Source organism: Lonchura striata, chromosome 12, assembly GCF_050655825.1.
Source record: "Lonchura striata isolate lonStrDom1 chromosome 12, ASM5065582v1, whole genome shotgun sequence".
Classification (NCBI taxonomy): domain Eukaryota; kingdom Metazoa; phylum Chordata; class Aves; order Passeriformes; family Estrildidae; genus Lonchura; species Lonchura striata.
Window position 1 is genome coordinate 13,394,160 of NC_140714.1, and position 18,378 is coordinate 13,412,537.

Genomic DNA, 18,378 nt, shown 5'->3' on the forward strand with positions numbered 1-18,378 from the left:
AATCTGTCATGAAAAAAAGCCAGGCAGAAAAGTCAGCTTCCAGAAATTTGGAATTTCTCCTTGTCTCCTTCATCTTTATTAGAATGTCCTAGTTGAATAAAATTCTGCCGACTCTGTTAAATACAAACGGATTATTTTACCAAATAGAAATCAGAATGCCAGACCTCCTCAGATATCTAAAATCATGCTAAACCACCACAAATCTGCACTCACTGAAGCAGTGCTGTTTGGCAGAGCAGTAACAGGACAACTCAAATTTTCAGGGGTCATAGAGAAAGTTTCTGTGCAGGGCTGAGGACTCACAGACCCAAAGGACTCAATGCCATGGAAGGCTGGGATCACAACTCAGCAGAATGAAAAATGTCTGAGATTTTCACCTGTCAAGCCCTGTCTTATAGGAAAAGGTAAAGAACTACAAGACTTTCCAGGAGATGAAAGAAAAGCAAATGTCAGCCCTGTGGGACAGCTTATTTATTTTCATTCCAAATCAAAAACCCTGAAATTTCATGCCCAAGTAATGAAATGTGCTGTATACTTTTGTTTTCATAATGCAAAATTTCATGTAAAACAATGTATTTGCTATTACTTATGAAGAATACTTATTTAGTGTGAAATGTACCATGTGTTTTAGTAACTATTTTAATACTAGAAATTAATTGAAATTTAAAACCCCAGTGTATTGGAAAAAAAAACATTAATGTCTACAAAAAATGAAAACATGTTTTGTTTTGAAATTCCAGCAGAATAAACATGTAATTACATTGATATAAATGCATTCTCATGAAATGTGATTTTACTTGAGACCCTCTTCCACTCACAGATGCTTTCTTCAAAAACTGCAACAAAAACTGCAGGAGTTTTATTCTCTCTACATATTTAAACCACCACTGAGAGCCAAAACAATTTTGTTCTGTCGCTCCATGGCGCTGCTACATTTGCAACAAAGTGGTTCTATGGAGAATCAAGTAGGTCTTGGAACAATTAAAACAAAAGAAGTGCTAAATAACAAAGTATCTGGAGAGCTGTTAAGAAGCAAAACTATTCTGATAAAGAAATGGACCTGGTGATCTGTAAGTTTAGTCCATCCCCAATTTATCACCTCACTCCCACAGTCTAAAAGGCTGGGATAGAGTCTCTGATGCCTCTTCTCTATGTCTGTGCTGCTTAGAATAGGAACTTTTTAGGGAGTTGCTATCTTGTCCCTGTCTCTATTCCTGTATTTATAAAACCAAAGTTCTTAACAGGAAGGATAAACATTTGTGAGTAAAACTTTTACTTAAGCAGAAATTATACTGGATATCGTCTAATAACATTATGAGTCAAAAACTGGACAAAAAACAAGAAAAATGAGGAATCAGCCCTATGTGTCTTTAATGCTTGTTCTCTTTATACTTTCTCAATAGTCATGGTAGATAGAAGTGACTGAATCAACAAGAAAATAATAACCTAAAACTATGTTCATCTTTCATACTTAGGATCACCAAAACTCTCTTGAAGTTTGAAGAGCTTGACTATATTTAAATTAAAAAAATCCTTGACATGTCTCAGTGTATGCCATAACAGATGCAGGGTTTTTTTTTTTTCCCTAGGTATCCTGAAAAATTTTGAAATAATTAAAAAATATAGTTTTGGGTTAGAGCCCACTTTTTAAGGGATAATTCTCCAGCTCTACTTGCTGAGTGCTTAGGCAAACTGAACTGAAGTCCCAAGTTTTGGATAGAAGGTTGTTGTTAAGAGTTGTAATATACTTTAAGATATTTCATGCAAATGTGTTTCACAGCAGCCTGATCTATTTCACTAATAGTTTAGGTCTCGTTGCAGTCTAGTATTTATGATGGGAAGATGGTCTTTTTTAGGGTTCAGACTTTAGTGGATAACAAACTGATAAATGCCGTAAGTCCAGGCATATCAAAACCACAATCATGTAAATATGTAAATAAAAACACCCCCAAATGTACAAAATTATTAAAGGTTGTTTTTCTTTTTTTTTTTTCTAGTTATATCTATATTTTTCTATAGTTAGATGTGCATTTAAAAATAAATACTATCAGGCAACTTTTCCAGACTGGCAAAATTGCCAGTGTTTTGCTGCTGCTCTCTTTACATAAAAATTTTTTCATGCCATTACTCTCATCTATTTGTGAAAACAGCTCCTTTTTAATATGCAAAACCTCTATCTAACATCTGATAAATTCTAACAGATTATTACAGCAATCAGCAAAGTGGATGTATGGTCACAAGGTATCCTTGGGATTATTACCCTGATAGAGGATTTAGCAATAAGGAAGTGTTGCCTTGGCAAGACCCAGATTGTCTCTAATCAAGCCTAGCAGAGGGACAGGGTTTGCACTCAAATTGCAACAAAGGTCTTAAATGCATTGAAATTATACTTTAAAAGACATGTTTAAATACTAAGAAGAAGAAATTGTTAAAATCACTGACTTGCATGCCTTGTCAATGAACCATTCCTTTTGTATAAAAAAAAAAATCTCAAATTTTAATTTGAATTACATGTTTACATACAGAAAAGGCATATGTGTTTCCAGTCCCCTAGACAAAACACAGTCTATTGCCAAATTTACAAATTCCTAAGCAGGCACATTCATACAGTGCAAAGACCTTTCTGACAGAACCTCCGAAATGGTGGCCCAGCATTAAAATGATTGAACTCGAAAAACCAGAACACTTTGCATTAGTTTATAACAAACCACCCCTTGTATGCTCTGGGATAAACACGAGAGCTGTAAGCATTCCAAATCAAAAGAAAAGCCTTACAAGGGCCATGAGATATTTGCAGCAATTTTCTTTGATGATGGCATGGAAAGATGCTCATGAGACGTGCTGTACTTACGTCCAGTAAGCTATGGGCACTGTCGCTACTCTCTTTGTTTGTCCTACACATGGCCTGGTAGTCATAAAGTGTAATTCTACAGGGAAGAACAGAAAACTGCTTGACTAAAAGAAGAAAACACAGAGGAATAAAAATGATGATATGGAACATTCTGCTCACAAAGTGGACAGGAAAATAAAAATTGTAACAGCTCGGAGGGAAAGAGGGAATGGGATTGTTAAGATACAGGTTACACAAAAGAGTGTAAGAAATGCTGTGAAAACTGTAAGGATTTTAGCAGACTACAGAACAAAGCAAAAGCATAACTGGGAGGAACCAGGGAAGATACGCAGAGAGTGAACACAGGATGGCATAAACAGTGTGGGGAGGAGGAGAATACACATCCAACACAATGCTAAAACAATTGGTTCTGGACTAAGATCAGCACATTTAGCCCCAGAAAATGAAAGAGTGTATGCATTTGAGAGGCTTCGCACAACAGACCACTCAAACTTCAGTAAAAGCAGAAACCCTCTTCTACAGTCCCAGCATCTCAGTGCACAACTGCTTTGAACATGGCATTGCTGCTGAAGGAGACAGAGGTGGAATTTCAGTGCACTGACAGTACAGATATTTGAAGCAGGATGGGTTTACCGTTGCTTCTTTTCATGAAGGCAAAATATTCCAGCTACCTGCTGTAATCAACTTATGGTATAAGCCTCCTCAGATGCATAGTAAACAGGGAAATTTACTTATGCTTGCAATCTTACTCATCATCGAAACACTTCAGAGATCTAAATGTAAAATCCAGAACTCAGAGCTAGTACATGGAATTACTGTGATTATCTAAATCTGTCTGTCCATAGAACAATCAATTAACTTTTTCAATCCACAAAACCAAAGCATTTAAAATCTGTAGCAGATGTAAAGAATCTTTAACTAATAATTTGCAACAAGTGTAAATCTAGAGAATTCACTATTGTTATTGGAAACATTTCCATTTGACTTTTGCATCACCAGGGGGACAAGGGAACACAACTGGACAGAGATGGTTAATAGAGGTATGAGATGGGACTAAAATGTTTTGCAATGTGTGCCTTGCTTCTAAGTGAAGAGGAAAGAAGAGCACACAAATTCAGCTACACAGAGGATGTCCCAGAAGCTGCCAAAACCAGGTCATGAAATGCATTCAGCATCACCATGAGGTATCCTGCACTGCATGCCATGAAACCTTGCAAGCGGTACCAATAAAACATTGCATTCCATTGTGGTAGAGAGTATATTTTATTTTTCTGATCTATTTTTGTGACAGCAAACATCACTAAAAGCTTCTTTATTATGTCTATATTTTCTTTCTGGCTTACAGACAAAATCTCTGATATATTGGATGCTGCAGCTTCAACTAAACATTTAGCACATGGTTATCCTGCTTATATTATTGTTTTTTTCTTATGCTGAGAATAGAAATGGCTAGGAAGCCATTGTTTTGTGGACTGGCAGAGAGAGGCACATGGGAGACAAACGCATAACTGGAGACCTAAACATGGTGTGAGTCGAACACTGACCATCCTTGGCAGAATCCCGCCCACAGCCAGATCCGCGCACCCAGATCTGCCAAGACAAACAGAGCAGTACACGGTGTAAGCTGTGCTGCCTCTGTGGCATGCAGAAATACACCACTTCCCCTAGCTTTTCCCTTCCTTCTTTTTCATCCTTTAACCATGGTCAGGATCCAGCCCCTGGAAAGGAATTTCTAGAGCTCAGCCTTTCCAGCCTTATCGACTCTTTTATTCCTTGGGATCCAAGCATGGTGGTGGTGTGGGTGCACTTGGACCACCCAGTGATGGAGGCAAGAGATAAATGCATAGAGAAGGGCAGTTTAGAGGTATTAATGGTATTATTGTGCTCTGTGCAGAGTATCAAGAAATTCCATATGGGTGAAAGAGTCCCCTCTTGCTTCATTTAATACCTAGCCTTAGAAGCAGAATACATTGTTTTCTCTGTATTCATTGTAAATATTTTTTCAATATATTTATTAAGCTTGGTAACTGTTCCATGTTTGGAAGTGTAATCAATGTCTCAACTTTCAGTTTCACACAGCAGAACTTAATGGTCAATCAGTGGACTTCATTATTCTGCTAAGCAGTGTTAATCAACTACTGTTATAATACTATTATATATACTAGTACATATATATGCACTGTTATACTATTCTATACTATAAATAGAATATATATACTACTATGATGTCATGTGAAAGATCTATTATCATTTGAACTTAATTTTTGGTATTGATAAAAGCCTTTCCCCCCTCAGTATTTTAACTTGGATTACATTTCTTATGTAATTATTGCATTCTGATAGAGTCAATAGTTTCTTTAAATGTTCAAAGATAAGAATGTGTTAAAAGACTGAAATATGTACTCCCACAAATAACCAGAAATATGATTAATACTGCATTCCAATATACTAGGTTATATTTTTTGTAGATTGTCTTATTTTATTGTAGGGGGTATTCAGCAATCTAAGATTGCACTATGATTAAGGGAAAAAAAACTAATAAATAAATGTACTTAAAACATTCTTTATTTAACAGGGAAAAAAAATGAATAAATTTTAGAGTGATGGCAGAAGAGAAGAGTTTTAATGAACAACCTCAAAATTATGTGGAACACTGCAGAACTTTGAAGGGCTTGATATCATCTGTGGTTTAGTTAGATTAGTTTAGTTTGAGTAAATATATTTTAATTTTCCAGTGTGAAGCTTCTGGTTCAGGAAAAATGAGAAATCAGCTAATGTGTCCAGGTTAAAAAAGGGAAAACCAAAAAAAACCTAAAAGGAGCAAATTCTTAGAAAGTTATTTAGTTTTCTGAACAAAAGTCTGGAATAAGTTTTGGGTTTAAAACTGCATTGCTGTCTCAGTAACTTTCAAAGTGGGCTGTTCATCACCTAGCTCAAAGTTTCTAAAGATGATTCAAACAATTATAGCACAGGATGTGCAAAATACATCAGTGAAAACATGACTGCAAAACATTCTTTAAAGACCCAGAAACAAATAAGAATTTTGTAGCACACTTCAAAAATCAGTGCATGAAGCTGATAACCATGCTGAAACCTGACCACTGCCATATACTGAAGCAGTTCCTGATTCTCTGCCACTATAGATGGTATTATATGGGTTCCAAGGCATTCACAATTTCAAATCCAGTTGTTTTGGTTTTATTATAAATATAATAGGAAAGTAAAAGTCTTGCAGCCCTAGTCCTTATGAAAGGTATTGGAGCATTTGCAGTCAAATGAGTTGCCTAAGATGCTGAAGTGTTCCTTTGCTCAGGTGTCATTTCCAGGGTGTTGTTTTACTGCTAAAGTCTTTCTGAGATTTTAGAAAATAGACTTCTCACTCTGAAGGACTTAACCCAGTGTTGCAGAAGAAAGGCTTCCAGATCATCCTTTCTGAAGTGACTGTGCTTCAGCTTTAAGTAACTGTTTGCAGCTGACCGTGTGGTGTCCAACTGATCATAGCAAGGGAACACAACTTCCTAAATCCATCTGTGTGCCCAAATCCATGCTCTGTATCTCAGCACCTCCCAAGGGAGCTCTGCTCTTGCTAGAGAGGACATTCCTGAGACTTCTGACGCCACCACGCTGTCAGCTTCCACATCTGAAGTCCACAGAGCAATTTTGTTCAGCATCAGCTACTTAGCACAACCAAAACATGCATCATCAGTTTATGTAACTTCAGCAGCCAAACACATCTTAGTGAAAACCCTTTTATTTTCAATTTCCAGAGAGAGTAAATTCCACTCTCCTACTTTGCAATGTACTTAAAATTGAGCACTGGATCTGGTTCAAGAAAATTAAACTTCCAAGACCTACCAGCAGCACAGGATATATTGGCAGATGTACCCTTTATTGCTTTCAGCCAGGTTTTCATCACACCCATGGATTTCTACTTGGTAGTATAAAATACCACCAATGACAGTTGTAGCAGCTGAAAGGTCTTCAATGCATACAAGTGTCAAATGTTTTGTCAGCAGTTCAAGATTTGGTGGGTTTCAAATAATGTGTAGGAATAATAAACTTTTTACCATGGAAGTAAACATCCAGTCTATAGAAAAAGAAAAACTGCCTTAAAGAGCTGAACAAAGGAAGCCAATAATAGAGAAGTCCTAACTATTGACCTTATGCTTTACTCAGCAGTCTGTGGAAAAATCAGTGGTGACTACAGCTTGCTTTTGGTGGAAAGATGTTCATAACTCAGACTTAAGATGTGCAGCCTGTCTGGCATTCTCACAAGGAAGGGGAAGAGGGACAGTGCTGAATGGTGTGAAAGCAAACCAGTTTCTAAGTCTAGAGAGGCTCCTGTGGGGAGACAGCAGGACACTGTAGGAAACATCAGACTCTTGCTGCTCTGGCTCTCACACCTGCACTGACATTATTAGTGTCCAGAAACTGCCAGGGTAATACCTTTCACCAAAATCAGTGGAAAGAATAAAGCTAAATTAGAGCATTTTGGCAAAACAAACTTGTCATCACGAATCTTTGCTTTTATTGCTCAGCTATTCCCAATTGCCAAGGTTCTCCAGGAATAACATGTATAAAAACTGCAACTCAGCCTGTGTTTACAGAATATGAAATGAGAACTCATTTATGTAACAACTATGCCTGTGTTTCTCCTTAAGTGTATAAACTGATTCTGTATCTGAATACACTACATTAAAAGTAATATTTACAAAGTCAAACAATACCTAAAACTCAGATTAAAGACATTAATTTTAGCTATTGCAGGAATAAAATATGAACAGAAAATATACCCCACAGCAATGTGGGAGTTTCAGTGTGCAGGTACCAGATTCACATTTAGTAAATGCTGAAATAAAAAGTAAACCTTGTTGGTAATGACAATACGTCCAATGCCAAGTCCAACAACTGCAATTTGGAATGTTCCTTCTGCCTACCTCTGATCTTCTCCAAAGCATATATATACAGTTTGCCCAATTAATAGGCATCTAAATCCATGACTCTAAAAATCCACGTGAAAATAAACACAAACTTAAATGTGTCAATTTAGCACAAAAAAAAAAAAAAAAAACAAAAAAAAAACCAAAAAAAACCCAAACCCAAATAAATTTAAGAATATCTTAATAAAATGTTTAAATATTAAATGCTGGCCAAAATAAAAAAAATATCCTTCATTTGGATGCTGTGCTGCGTCAGTGAAAACTGTGTCCTGTTGTTAAGCAACTAGTTACTGTTCTCATGATTTGGCCTTAAGAATTTACTAAATACTTTCTAGGAGAAGAAAAGAGTTCTGAATTTCTTTTATACTCATAACCTAGGGCAAAAAACACTCATGGGTTTTGCTTATAAAGCAAATCAAGACAGATCGATGAAAGTCTGCCCCTTGGTGCATGTGGAGAGCACGGATGAAGGATCTGTGCTACAAGAAAAACTGGGAAACAAGAGAAGCTCTCAGAGCAACAGGAACTTGAATGACTGAGCCTTAGCTCCTGGCAAAGCTGTATTTCAGGGGTGTGCCACTTCAGTCACACATCCTGACAACCTGATCAAATAGCAATATTGACAAATATCAAAATTACAAAATTTCTAAATGTCAAATAGCAACGCATAGACTCTTCTATGTAAGAGGATGCCTGGTAGAAAGAGAACTGTAAGAGGAAATGATGCTGCTTCCATGGTTTTTATATAGAATTGCTTAGTTTTTCCTCCTACTGGAAAGGGTAAAAGTTCTTGGAAGTCAAGAGATGTTTCATTTTCTCTTAGAGATTTATTATGCTTATTTCTTTAGGGATCTCATTGCTTTGATAGCCCTTAATTTTCCTGATGTTAGTGTTGGTTTTTTGGTTTTTTAAATTTTCATGGCTTGAGCTGTTAAATTTTTTTTTCACTGTTTTTATATAAACAAAGTGCTGAGAAAACCTTAAAGAATCTTTTCTAAGTTATGTGAAGCAGATACTTTTACATAAGCACATCCTAATTTATTTAATAATACATTTAAATCATATTTAAATTATTTAATTGTGTGCAATACTTAAGGTATAAGATAAACATAATTTTGCTAAATGAAATCATAGAGCATGTCACGTTGCTGTGCAGGCACTGATATAGTTTTTCTCCCTAATTATAAACCCCATAAACTAAGAAAATATACATACATAAATATGCACACATTATTCAAAAGAAGTACTGAGTTTAAAGAAATTGAGGAGGGAAGGAGGTATTTAAGTTCACTTTAAAAAATAAACAGTGAACATAAAAATTGAATTTCATCCTGCTGCAGGTTGAAAAGAAATACAGTCAGCAGCAAACAGCCCCCTTTTGTCTAACACTTCCATCTCGATCCCACAAAGCACTTCTGTATCACTCCAAATTTGCAGTAGTTGGGAGAAGAGACAAAGAGTTATTTCATTCCTTTTGTGGGTGCAGAGGCTTGGAGCTGGCAGGAGCCCTGAGGTGGGAGCACACACTGGCACTGCCACTTGGGCCACTGCCCTGGAGGACGAGGGCACTCCCACCCCCACGGCTGCTGGAGCCATCAGCAAACCCTTCTGCAGGGCACATCAGCCTCCCCAGAACCTGCCAAACTCACCCAAAAGGGAGCACAACCAGCTCAAGCAGGGCAGGGTGATAAAATTCACCTGCCACGTAAGAACAAATTGAAGGATGGCTCTGGGTATTATCAGAATGAAATGCAATGACAGAGCTCACTCTCTGCTTTGCCCCCATGGTAAGAGCAGCAATGACAATATAATTGTGCAATTCCCACTTTGTGCTCTCAGGGAAATGGTACTGCTGACAGATCTTGCCACTGCACCAAGCAGTCTTTTTTTTTTTCTACTTATTTCATATAAATGAATGTTGGAAAAGCAAAACACAATCTCCACACAGACAAATTAATAATCTTAAAAATATTGTGAATGCTTCTATTTTTCATACATGAAGATTCCTTCATCTATGAAGATGAATAAAATGAAGATTTCTTCTTCATATTGTTGGAAAAAATTATTTAAAGGCCTCATCTAACACAGCTCAAAGACAGTTTGTTGGGTTTCTCATCCAGCAGCTGCTTTCCGCTGTAGGGGAAGTTGCTCACTTGCAACGACTCCACTTTGATTCTGTCCCATCTTTAACTGATTTGCAATGGTCAGTTTATCATGGTCGAATAATTGGCTCATTGTGTTTACATTTTCCTTAGTATGCAGCTCAGTTACACTGACCCTATGCCCTTGTTATCTATGATAATGAAGACCAAGACCAGCAAAATCCTAACCAATGGTCCAGTCCGAAGATCCACCCACTCCATTTGAAAAGGAACTCTCAAGCTATGCCTATTTTCTCAATGGTGGCACCCACCACTGTCAATCACTGAGTAGACGTTCTGTTTGAAATGCTTTGTTGGGCAGGACTAACCAAATTGGAACAAGTTAAAATATTAGCCCTTTGTTTTTACTGTATTTTGTCCTTTGCATTAAATAAAATGCTTCATCTCTTGTACAAACAGATTCTTTCATTGCCAAATCCAGTCTATAAACAGGTATTATTTTACTTCCTTCTACAGCATACGTTAAAAATTTAGTGCTAAATGCAAAAAAAGTTGCCACCCTCACAAAATTAGGACTGGGGATGATTGCATGAATGCTAGATGCTCACATTTCAGGTCAGTCATTTACAGGAGTGGTACTCAGCTGCCATGCACTGAAAACTTCTGCCTTTAGGGGAGCTGATTTACCAAGCAAGCCCACAAACCAGAGAGAGATTCAGAGAGGCTCTGTACACAGCCTCACAGGTGGTAACTAAAGTCAGTGGTGGATGGCAGCAGTGATATGTCTTTTTATTCATACTAGAAATGCACAGGAAAATAAAAAGGAAAAGTAGAAAAGCAATTTTCTTGTGCTGAAGAGGACAAAGGGGTACAGAACAGCTCTTAGACCACATGAACAGCTCTTAGACCACGTGAGAGCCATGAAGATTCCAATGTTGAGTTACAGGTTAAAGGAAAATTTTATTCTTTATTCCCCAGAGTGCATAATTTATTTCAAAGGACAACACATAAAATCACTGTTAGTTTTTAATGTCATCATGATAGTGAGACCAGGTCAATAGTCACAACCACGTTCAAAGGTATGTTAGCATGTGAATGGAGATGGATTATGGGAGGACACATTTTCCCTTCAATAGCAGGATGTTTTGCACTGTCTAGTTTGAGCAATCTCAAAGTTTTTACAGGTCAAAATGATAATGTTGAATAAATGTTTTGCTTTAGAGCTGTTTAAAACTGCTCAGTAGTGGATATGGCCCAATCCCTTTTCCACCTGAGCCCAGTGGGAAGAGGAAAGTGACACAGTTTTAGCATTACATTTAAATAAACCATTCTTTAATAAGCAACTCCCTGCAGGCTGACCCCAATACTCTCAATATTTGATGTGTATGGCATCAAATTACACTCAGATTGTACAGAAAAGATACAGAGGTATAGATGAGAATCCAGCCACATCCCCAGTCTTGGCTTTCTTTTACATGATTTTAAATGTTTTGTTAGAACATTTTTTAAGAGATAAAATGTTAATTCTTACCTCTTGAAAGAGCCCATTGTTAGTAATTTGTTCATCACAGCCCCTTCAACCTCCCCAAAAAAGTAACCAGTCTGTAAAGGGAAAATGCAAGGAATTACTAAAAGCATAGATAAATGCAAAACAACACTGGATGCAATTTAAATTGGCATATCTGACAAGATCTGACAAGAGTGGCTTTGAAAGCTACATAGACAGGTTTTCAGGACTGCTGCTACATAAAATCTGAAGAGGACTTCCCAGTCAGGGCAAATTGTTGGGATTATATTATTACTCCTGAGCAGATGTGAGAGCTTAAACAATATATTGAGGTACATTATATAACATCCAATAGCAAAAATAAAAGCCTTCCAAACCTAAAGCTTGTAAAGAAAACACACAAATCTGATCTCAAACTCTTGTGATTAAAATATTACTCAAAAAAGATATAAACACGTTGTGAGAGGATTTCAAAAACAATCATTAAAAAAAATTGTTTATAATTCCTGTATGACCTGTTTAAGGAGCTGGAACAGTACATTTCATCAATCCTATAAATTTTGCCTCCATTCAGAGTCATTTCATACTTAAAACCACTCAGCTTGATGAATTACTCATTTTGTCCCTATTCAGTACTTGTGGACTAATAAAAATAAATCTCTGTTGAGAAAACAAACATTGCTGTTATAAATTTGGTCAGTAAGATGGAAGTGACTCCGTCATTTGCAGCCATTCATGTGACAGTGGAAAATTTTGCAAGTGCAGCACTTTTCTACCTTGGGAAGACCTGTTTTATTTTAGAGCCTCAGCTCCCAGGAGGATTGGATATTTCTCTTCATTGTTTAAAGGGAGAAATCCCACAATTTATGAGGGGGAAAGGGCACTACACTCTCAGATTGCATGGATTCCATAGGTTTTGTATGAACTAAACCCCAATTCCATTACAAGGAACTTAGCTGACCTCAAGTATGCACCTGGGAGTTTGCAGGCAGAGAAGTTACAGCCCTAGCTAAAAAAAGGCATTCCTCCACCTAAAAGGCAAGTATTGGCTTTTTTTTTCCCCTTTCATTTCCTCAGGGGAGCCTTGGAACATTTTCCAAAACATATGGGTATGTAAAGTCTCCTAGAAACACAAGGAACATGACTAAAAATACCAGCTTCAACAGCCCTGGCTGACTGATGAAGAAAGATTACCCTAACGATTGGAGAGGCAGGCAACGTCAAGAAACTCCAAACCATAAATGCCTCATATAACCTTAGATAGCAATAAACCTGATTTGTCAAGTCCTGCACCAGTCTTATGAAGACATTTCAGTGACAGTTCTCTCCACAAAAGCTCCCTTTGTAAATGCCAGCCCTCCCCCAAGCAGTTACACTTAGGTTATTATTTTTTTTTAATACATCAGGATTTAGTTGCAATTCAGAAGAATTACTCTGCCCCTGATTCTCGGAGCAGTTCAGGTCATGTTTGGAAAGCTGATAGAAAAACAGTGCAGAAGCAACCCCACATGGGTCAGGAATTGATAAGGCATCATCCCACTTCTCTACCCACAACAGCCTGTATACACACTATAGATCTAAAACAGACATACACTAAGGTAATAATATGATAAATTGATATAAACATAGAGACCTCTCTGCTGTGCCTCTTAGACTGGGATACATTTAACAAATAAAACAGGTCAGAACACATTTCCAGCCTACTTCTGGTGCAACAGTTGACCAAAATGTTCATAGGAATACGCAATGGCTTTTGTCAGGTGGTTACCGAAAGAAATATCTCTTCCTAATCATTAGTGGCCACAGCCAGCTATGAGCTGGCCAGTCACTGACACAAGTCACAGCTGTGCATCTGTAAATAGTAACAACAACAAAAGGGGAAATAGGCAAACAGGTTTTCAGTGTATCAAGATCCTTCCATAATAAGTGCATTTCTTAGGCCATGCTCATCATAACAAATTTAATTCAGCTGAGGACTAAGTAGGAGTGTGGCTATTCCTATTCACAATCCAAACATATTAAAAAATTCAAGTTCAGACAATTCTGACATGACTGGGGCACCATCCCAGCAGTTTTCAGGCAAAAGTTAATGAGAATGGTGATGGTTCCTTCATAAGGTTTGCAGGATTGAGCAAAACATTCTATGATTCTTTAATAATCATATTTCTTGTCCTCTCCATTATGATGCTGAGTGCTTAGTTTTAATCCTTCAATGGCTGTAATCCCCTTCAGAAAACAAACTCCTCAGCCAACAGCTCTGTAAAATCTCATTATCTTAAGTTTGGATGTAAAAGCTCTGTATCCTCCCCCTCTCCCTTCCCAACCTTTCCATGTGACAAAAATGGCACAGAGACTTTTTCCACTAGGAGCAAAAGCCTCTTACAGAAGACAGACACTTCTGCAGTGAGAAAGGTCTTCAAAGAGAACATTTATGAGTTTAAGAACAGACCCTGCTCCAATGCGAGAAAGAAACTGAGTTCCTATGAGAAAAAAGCTTACATTCTTTGTAGAAGGAATTTTTTTTATATTACTAATTCCTTATGATTTTCAGATGGTGGCCTATTTTAAAAAAAGTAATTTTAAATTAATATGTTACATGAGAAGACTCAACAAAAATCTTGCACTTACCTGTTGATAGTCTTCAGACACTAAAATAAATCCATTGTTATCTATTAGGTAACAATTGATTGTCTGAAAAATAACAAAATACTATTTTAATTTTTGAATTTAAGATACAGCAATAAGTTAATTGTATACTTTATTTCTAAGTCAATTCTAAATGGGTAAAACCTTCAGGTAGTTATAAGGTTTTACATAAAATCAAAACTAGTGTAGTCTTGGTTATGGGATATTATCCAATTTAATTTGTATGCTTTTTCCATGCAAAGCTAAAAAAAGATGTGTACAGAATGGGAGGGTACAAGATAATTACAAACAATCATAAAACCTAAAATTTTGTGGTTTTATAATCCCTCTTTAAAAGTTTTCCTTATAGCAAAGTTTGCAAAGGCACAGAACTTCAGTGCTCCTGATGGCTTCTCCTGTATTTGGAGAAAAACATCAGCACACTGTCATTACCCTAACAATGTATTAATGAAAACACAGTGTCAGCCTGCAGAACCAACAGGGGACCAGGTAATATTTTTTAATTTGTTCATTGGGGGATGGGACCAGAAACGTCTGTAAAAGAGGCCCCACAGGTCTCCTAAAGCTTTTCAAATTGTATTTTTAATTGGGAACTGGGTTTAGATGTAGGACTGTTAGCTTTCTGTAGGTCAGACGTCTGAACTGTAGAAAACAAGGTAAAGCCAAATCAGAGCTTCCCTCCACACACACATGCGCCATTTTAACCTCACAGAATTACTTGCTACAGGCAAAGTTTTAATTGCTGCACTTCAGAGTTTAAACATAAGGTTCAACTCAAACCCTGAAACCTTGATATAACTTAGTTTCTCCTCAGGATTGCCAAATAACTATCTCAGTGTTAAATCTTTATTGTATTTCTATTGTTGGTCTAAATCAGCAACATTTTTATTCATGCTTATTGAATTTTCTATTGCATTTATATAAAAGGAAAAGATAAGCACAATGGCTTTCAATACAGGAATCCTCCTGGCTTTGTTTTTAATTCAAAACCTTTCCTGCTGCTAATGGGCTGTACTGAAATATGACAAAATATGCTTTCTGCTACACTCTGCACATCCAACAAGACTGCTGTTGGATGTGCAGTTTTAGGCAGCAAAGCAGCCCCATGCAGTACTAGCTGTGCTGGATGTGAAAATGCAGTCTGATATTTCCAGAGATGCTCAGATAGTCTCATTTTGGCCACATATTAGTACTGTCCTGTGGGACCAAGGAGAAGAAATTAGCAGAAATGCTATCTTGAAGTGGAGATTTAAAAAAAAAAAAAAAAAACAACCATGAAGCTGAAATCAGGCAAAAGTTGAGAATAAACATAATTCCCTAATGCAAATGCAGGATATTCATTCTAAAAGGAGAACCCAAGCTACAGGCAAACCCAGTGACAGAAAACCTGTCAGAAAGGAAGTTGAAATAACTCATTTTCAACCTTTGATCTGCTAGAAAGCCCGAAGCTGGCAAATGCAATGTGAAAAGCTGATGGTGCTGGCAAGGACCTGAGCAGAGCTGATGCACTCAGAAGAGGCAGCTCCTCAGCCCCAATGGTGTCTGCAGGATGGAATTTCAGATGCAGGCTCTGACTGCACAACTCTGCCCTCCCCAAAGTCAACCTGAAACCTCCCACTCACTGCACGAGGAGAGGAGCTAAGTCAACAAAGAGATCTTTTGAGGATGCATATTTGTAGTCCTCATGCATGAAAGATTAATCTAAAGATACTGCTTTAGAAATAATATTTCTCCATAGTATAGAAAATAAATAAAAGAAGTCATGCTGGACAAGAAAAAGTGTGGGCTCAATTTCATAGCTTATGGCTTATGTGCTGTTGGGAAAAGACTGCCTCAATTCAAGAATTAGTGGCCATGTCTCAAATCTCTAAGATTTAGTTATTCCCTGGCACAGTCCAGAGCTTTAAAAGATACGATTTTTTTAGCATATTTATTGGAAACAGGTATAATGCAATAAATGAAATCTATATATTTTTTGTGGAATGTGAAAATAAGAGGGTTTCTATTTCAATCCATTTTAGAAATACTAACTAGGAGAAAAAATATTCATTCAAGAACTGTTCATTCACCACTTGCCAGCAAGATAAATAACATTCAGTGTTATTACTGTGTTAAAGAAACAGCTTGTATTTTAACTTTAGCACGGACAAAGGGCAGCAGAATGCATTTACTCATTACTAGGAAATCTCAAACAGATTTCTGATACAAGTGTTATGCATGGGATAGTAGCATTTACATAGACTACAGCTGTATGAAAGAGCTCTAATTCACAATGTTTCACAGGTAATGGAAGTGAACTATGCTCAGGTTTGCCCAAAGGTTCAAGTTCAGTGAATTCCAGATTTCAAGGGAATGTTCCATAGGTGGAGAGTCCCTGAGCTTGTAAAACTGTAGGCATGAAGTCCAGAATAAACACAGCAAGAATGTTAACTGAGGTCTGAGAACACATCTGAACTGCAGTAACTTTGATCCAGCTCAAGTCCTCTATGTATTTTTCACAGCTCCAGTATACAATAACAGTAATGGAATGTAACATGGGTTAAGAAACCAAAAATGAAAAAGAAAGAAAACAGAACATGCAAATAAAACGTGAGGCATCGGGAAAACAAGAATAAATGAGCAAATTCAAAGCTCTCAAGAAAAAAAGTGTTTTTAATTAATGTGTTGTCTCTATTTTAGGATCAAAGGTATCACACTTGTCAATTGATTCCCTTTCTTTTTAATTATATGTACAATTAACACATAATTATTAATAGTCATTAATATTTATTGACTCTTATGCCATTCAAATTGCATTAATGTCTTCATTAATTTTAAATGCTTTAATTTATACTGTAAATGTTCAGCTGATATTTTCTTGTTATTGAGAGAAGATGTGAGAGCCAAGAGACTCACCAGAGCTGTGATAATTGTTTGAGTCCTATCAACAGTGTGTTTTGTCATTAAGAAAAAGTCTGGAATCTCTAAATCAGCAATGTCCACACTATTACTAAATTTCTACATGTGGTTGTATGGTTCCTGCTGGTGTCCAGCTGAAGACTTGAAGCTGCTAGTGGCTTTTTTTTTCATTAACAATAAAGTGGTAAACAAATGCCTTAGCACTGCTTCAAATGTTTTCCCAAACTGGATTCACAAAACAGAAATTATTGCAACACAGGTTTGAGGTACTGGAGTCAACCTTGTAATTCAGTGGGTACCTGTAACAGGCTTAAAAATGTTTCACTATCCTAATAGTTTAATATTTACAAGGTGATAAAGAACACAATGAGAGGTTCAAATTATATTCATCAATTGTATCTTCTACTGCAGTAAAGGTATACAATGGAAAAAAAATCTGTAAATACTTACTTCATCATCACAACTTATAGCACATCTGCCATCAAGAGATGCACACTAAAGATGATATAAAAGAAAATCAAGAAAGTATTTTCAATTCTCTCTTTGATGAATATAAAATAAAATTTATATAAATTCATATGAGCACAATTTTAAAGGAGTTGATATTGATTACATCTTTATCTAAATTAATTCTAAAAATTACTAGCAAACTTTTGAATTGTTCACCAAATGTGTTCTGTTTCTCTCCACAGAGAAAGGGTTCATTCACACTGTAAAAATTTCAGCTGCTTTAAACACCACAATCTCCTCCACACTATAAATATTTGAGGCCATTCATAGATGAGAGAAGATTCTCCAGTAGGGTTTATTTTCTGTATCAGCACAGTTCCAATCGATTCTCAAACCAGGGATGGCATCTCCTAATCCTCAGAAAGACCCTGATTATCCTCCTCAGTGAGCACAAATTCTATCCCTGAATGGTTTAGGTAAAGTTTATTGAGCACTGTTAGTGCCAACCATGATCCAGTAATATAGTTCTGTTAATTAACCTGTGTGATCTTAGTGTTAGAGACAAAACCTAAGTGAGAAGTCATGATTCTGCTATCACTAGAAACTAATTCCACACTTTTGTTTGCTGTTTACACTTTCTCTAAGGGAGAAAAACCACGTGCCAACAAAGTAACTCATTATGTACTGGGGCCTAAAATTAATAAACCTTCAAATCGCCAAAAATCAAGCAACTGTTCTTCCTTGCTGAATTCTCCTTTTCTGTATCCAAATATAAAACCAGAACAAGTCTTCAAATACGTTGTTTCTTTACAATAGTTTGCTTCTGACAAAAATCATCACTTCTGCAGTTAATAAATTGTTGTGGATTCAATGAAGAAAAAACAACTTCAATTTAAAATATACCTGTCTGCTTGCAGTCCAAAATTTCCGCTGGAAAAATTCAAGTTTCATCTGGATACCTACAGCTGGGAAAGACAAAAATAA

General features: G+C 36.7%; 1 protein-coding gene across 4 annotated transcripts in view; it reads right to left on the bottom strand.

Annotated features, from left to right (window-relative positions):
- The window catches only part of CACNA2D3 (calcium voltage-gated channel auxiliary subunit alpha2delta 3), a 419,754-nt gene that overhangs the window by 23,112 nt on the left and 378,264 nt on the right, over nt 1-18,378 (bottom strand). For all 4 annotated transcript variants that reach the window (XM_085590607.1, XM_085590609.1, XM_085590608.1 and 1 more), the window contains 5 exons: nt 18,298-18,359; nt 17,395-17,439; nt 14,029-14,091; nt 11,425-11,495; nt 2,852-2,927 (listed from right to left, as the gene is read on the bottom strand). In XM_085590607.1, coding sequence (XP_085446733.1) covers nt 2,852-2,927; nt 11,425-11,495; nt 14,029-14,091; nt 17,395-17,439; nt 18,298-18,359 — 317 coding nt within the window. The remainder of the gene's footprint in view (nt 1-2,851; nt 2,928-11,424; nt 11,496-14,028; nt 14,092-17,394; nt 17,440-18,297; nt 18,360-18,378) is intronic.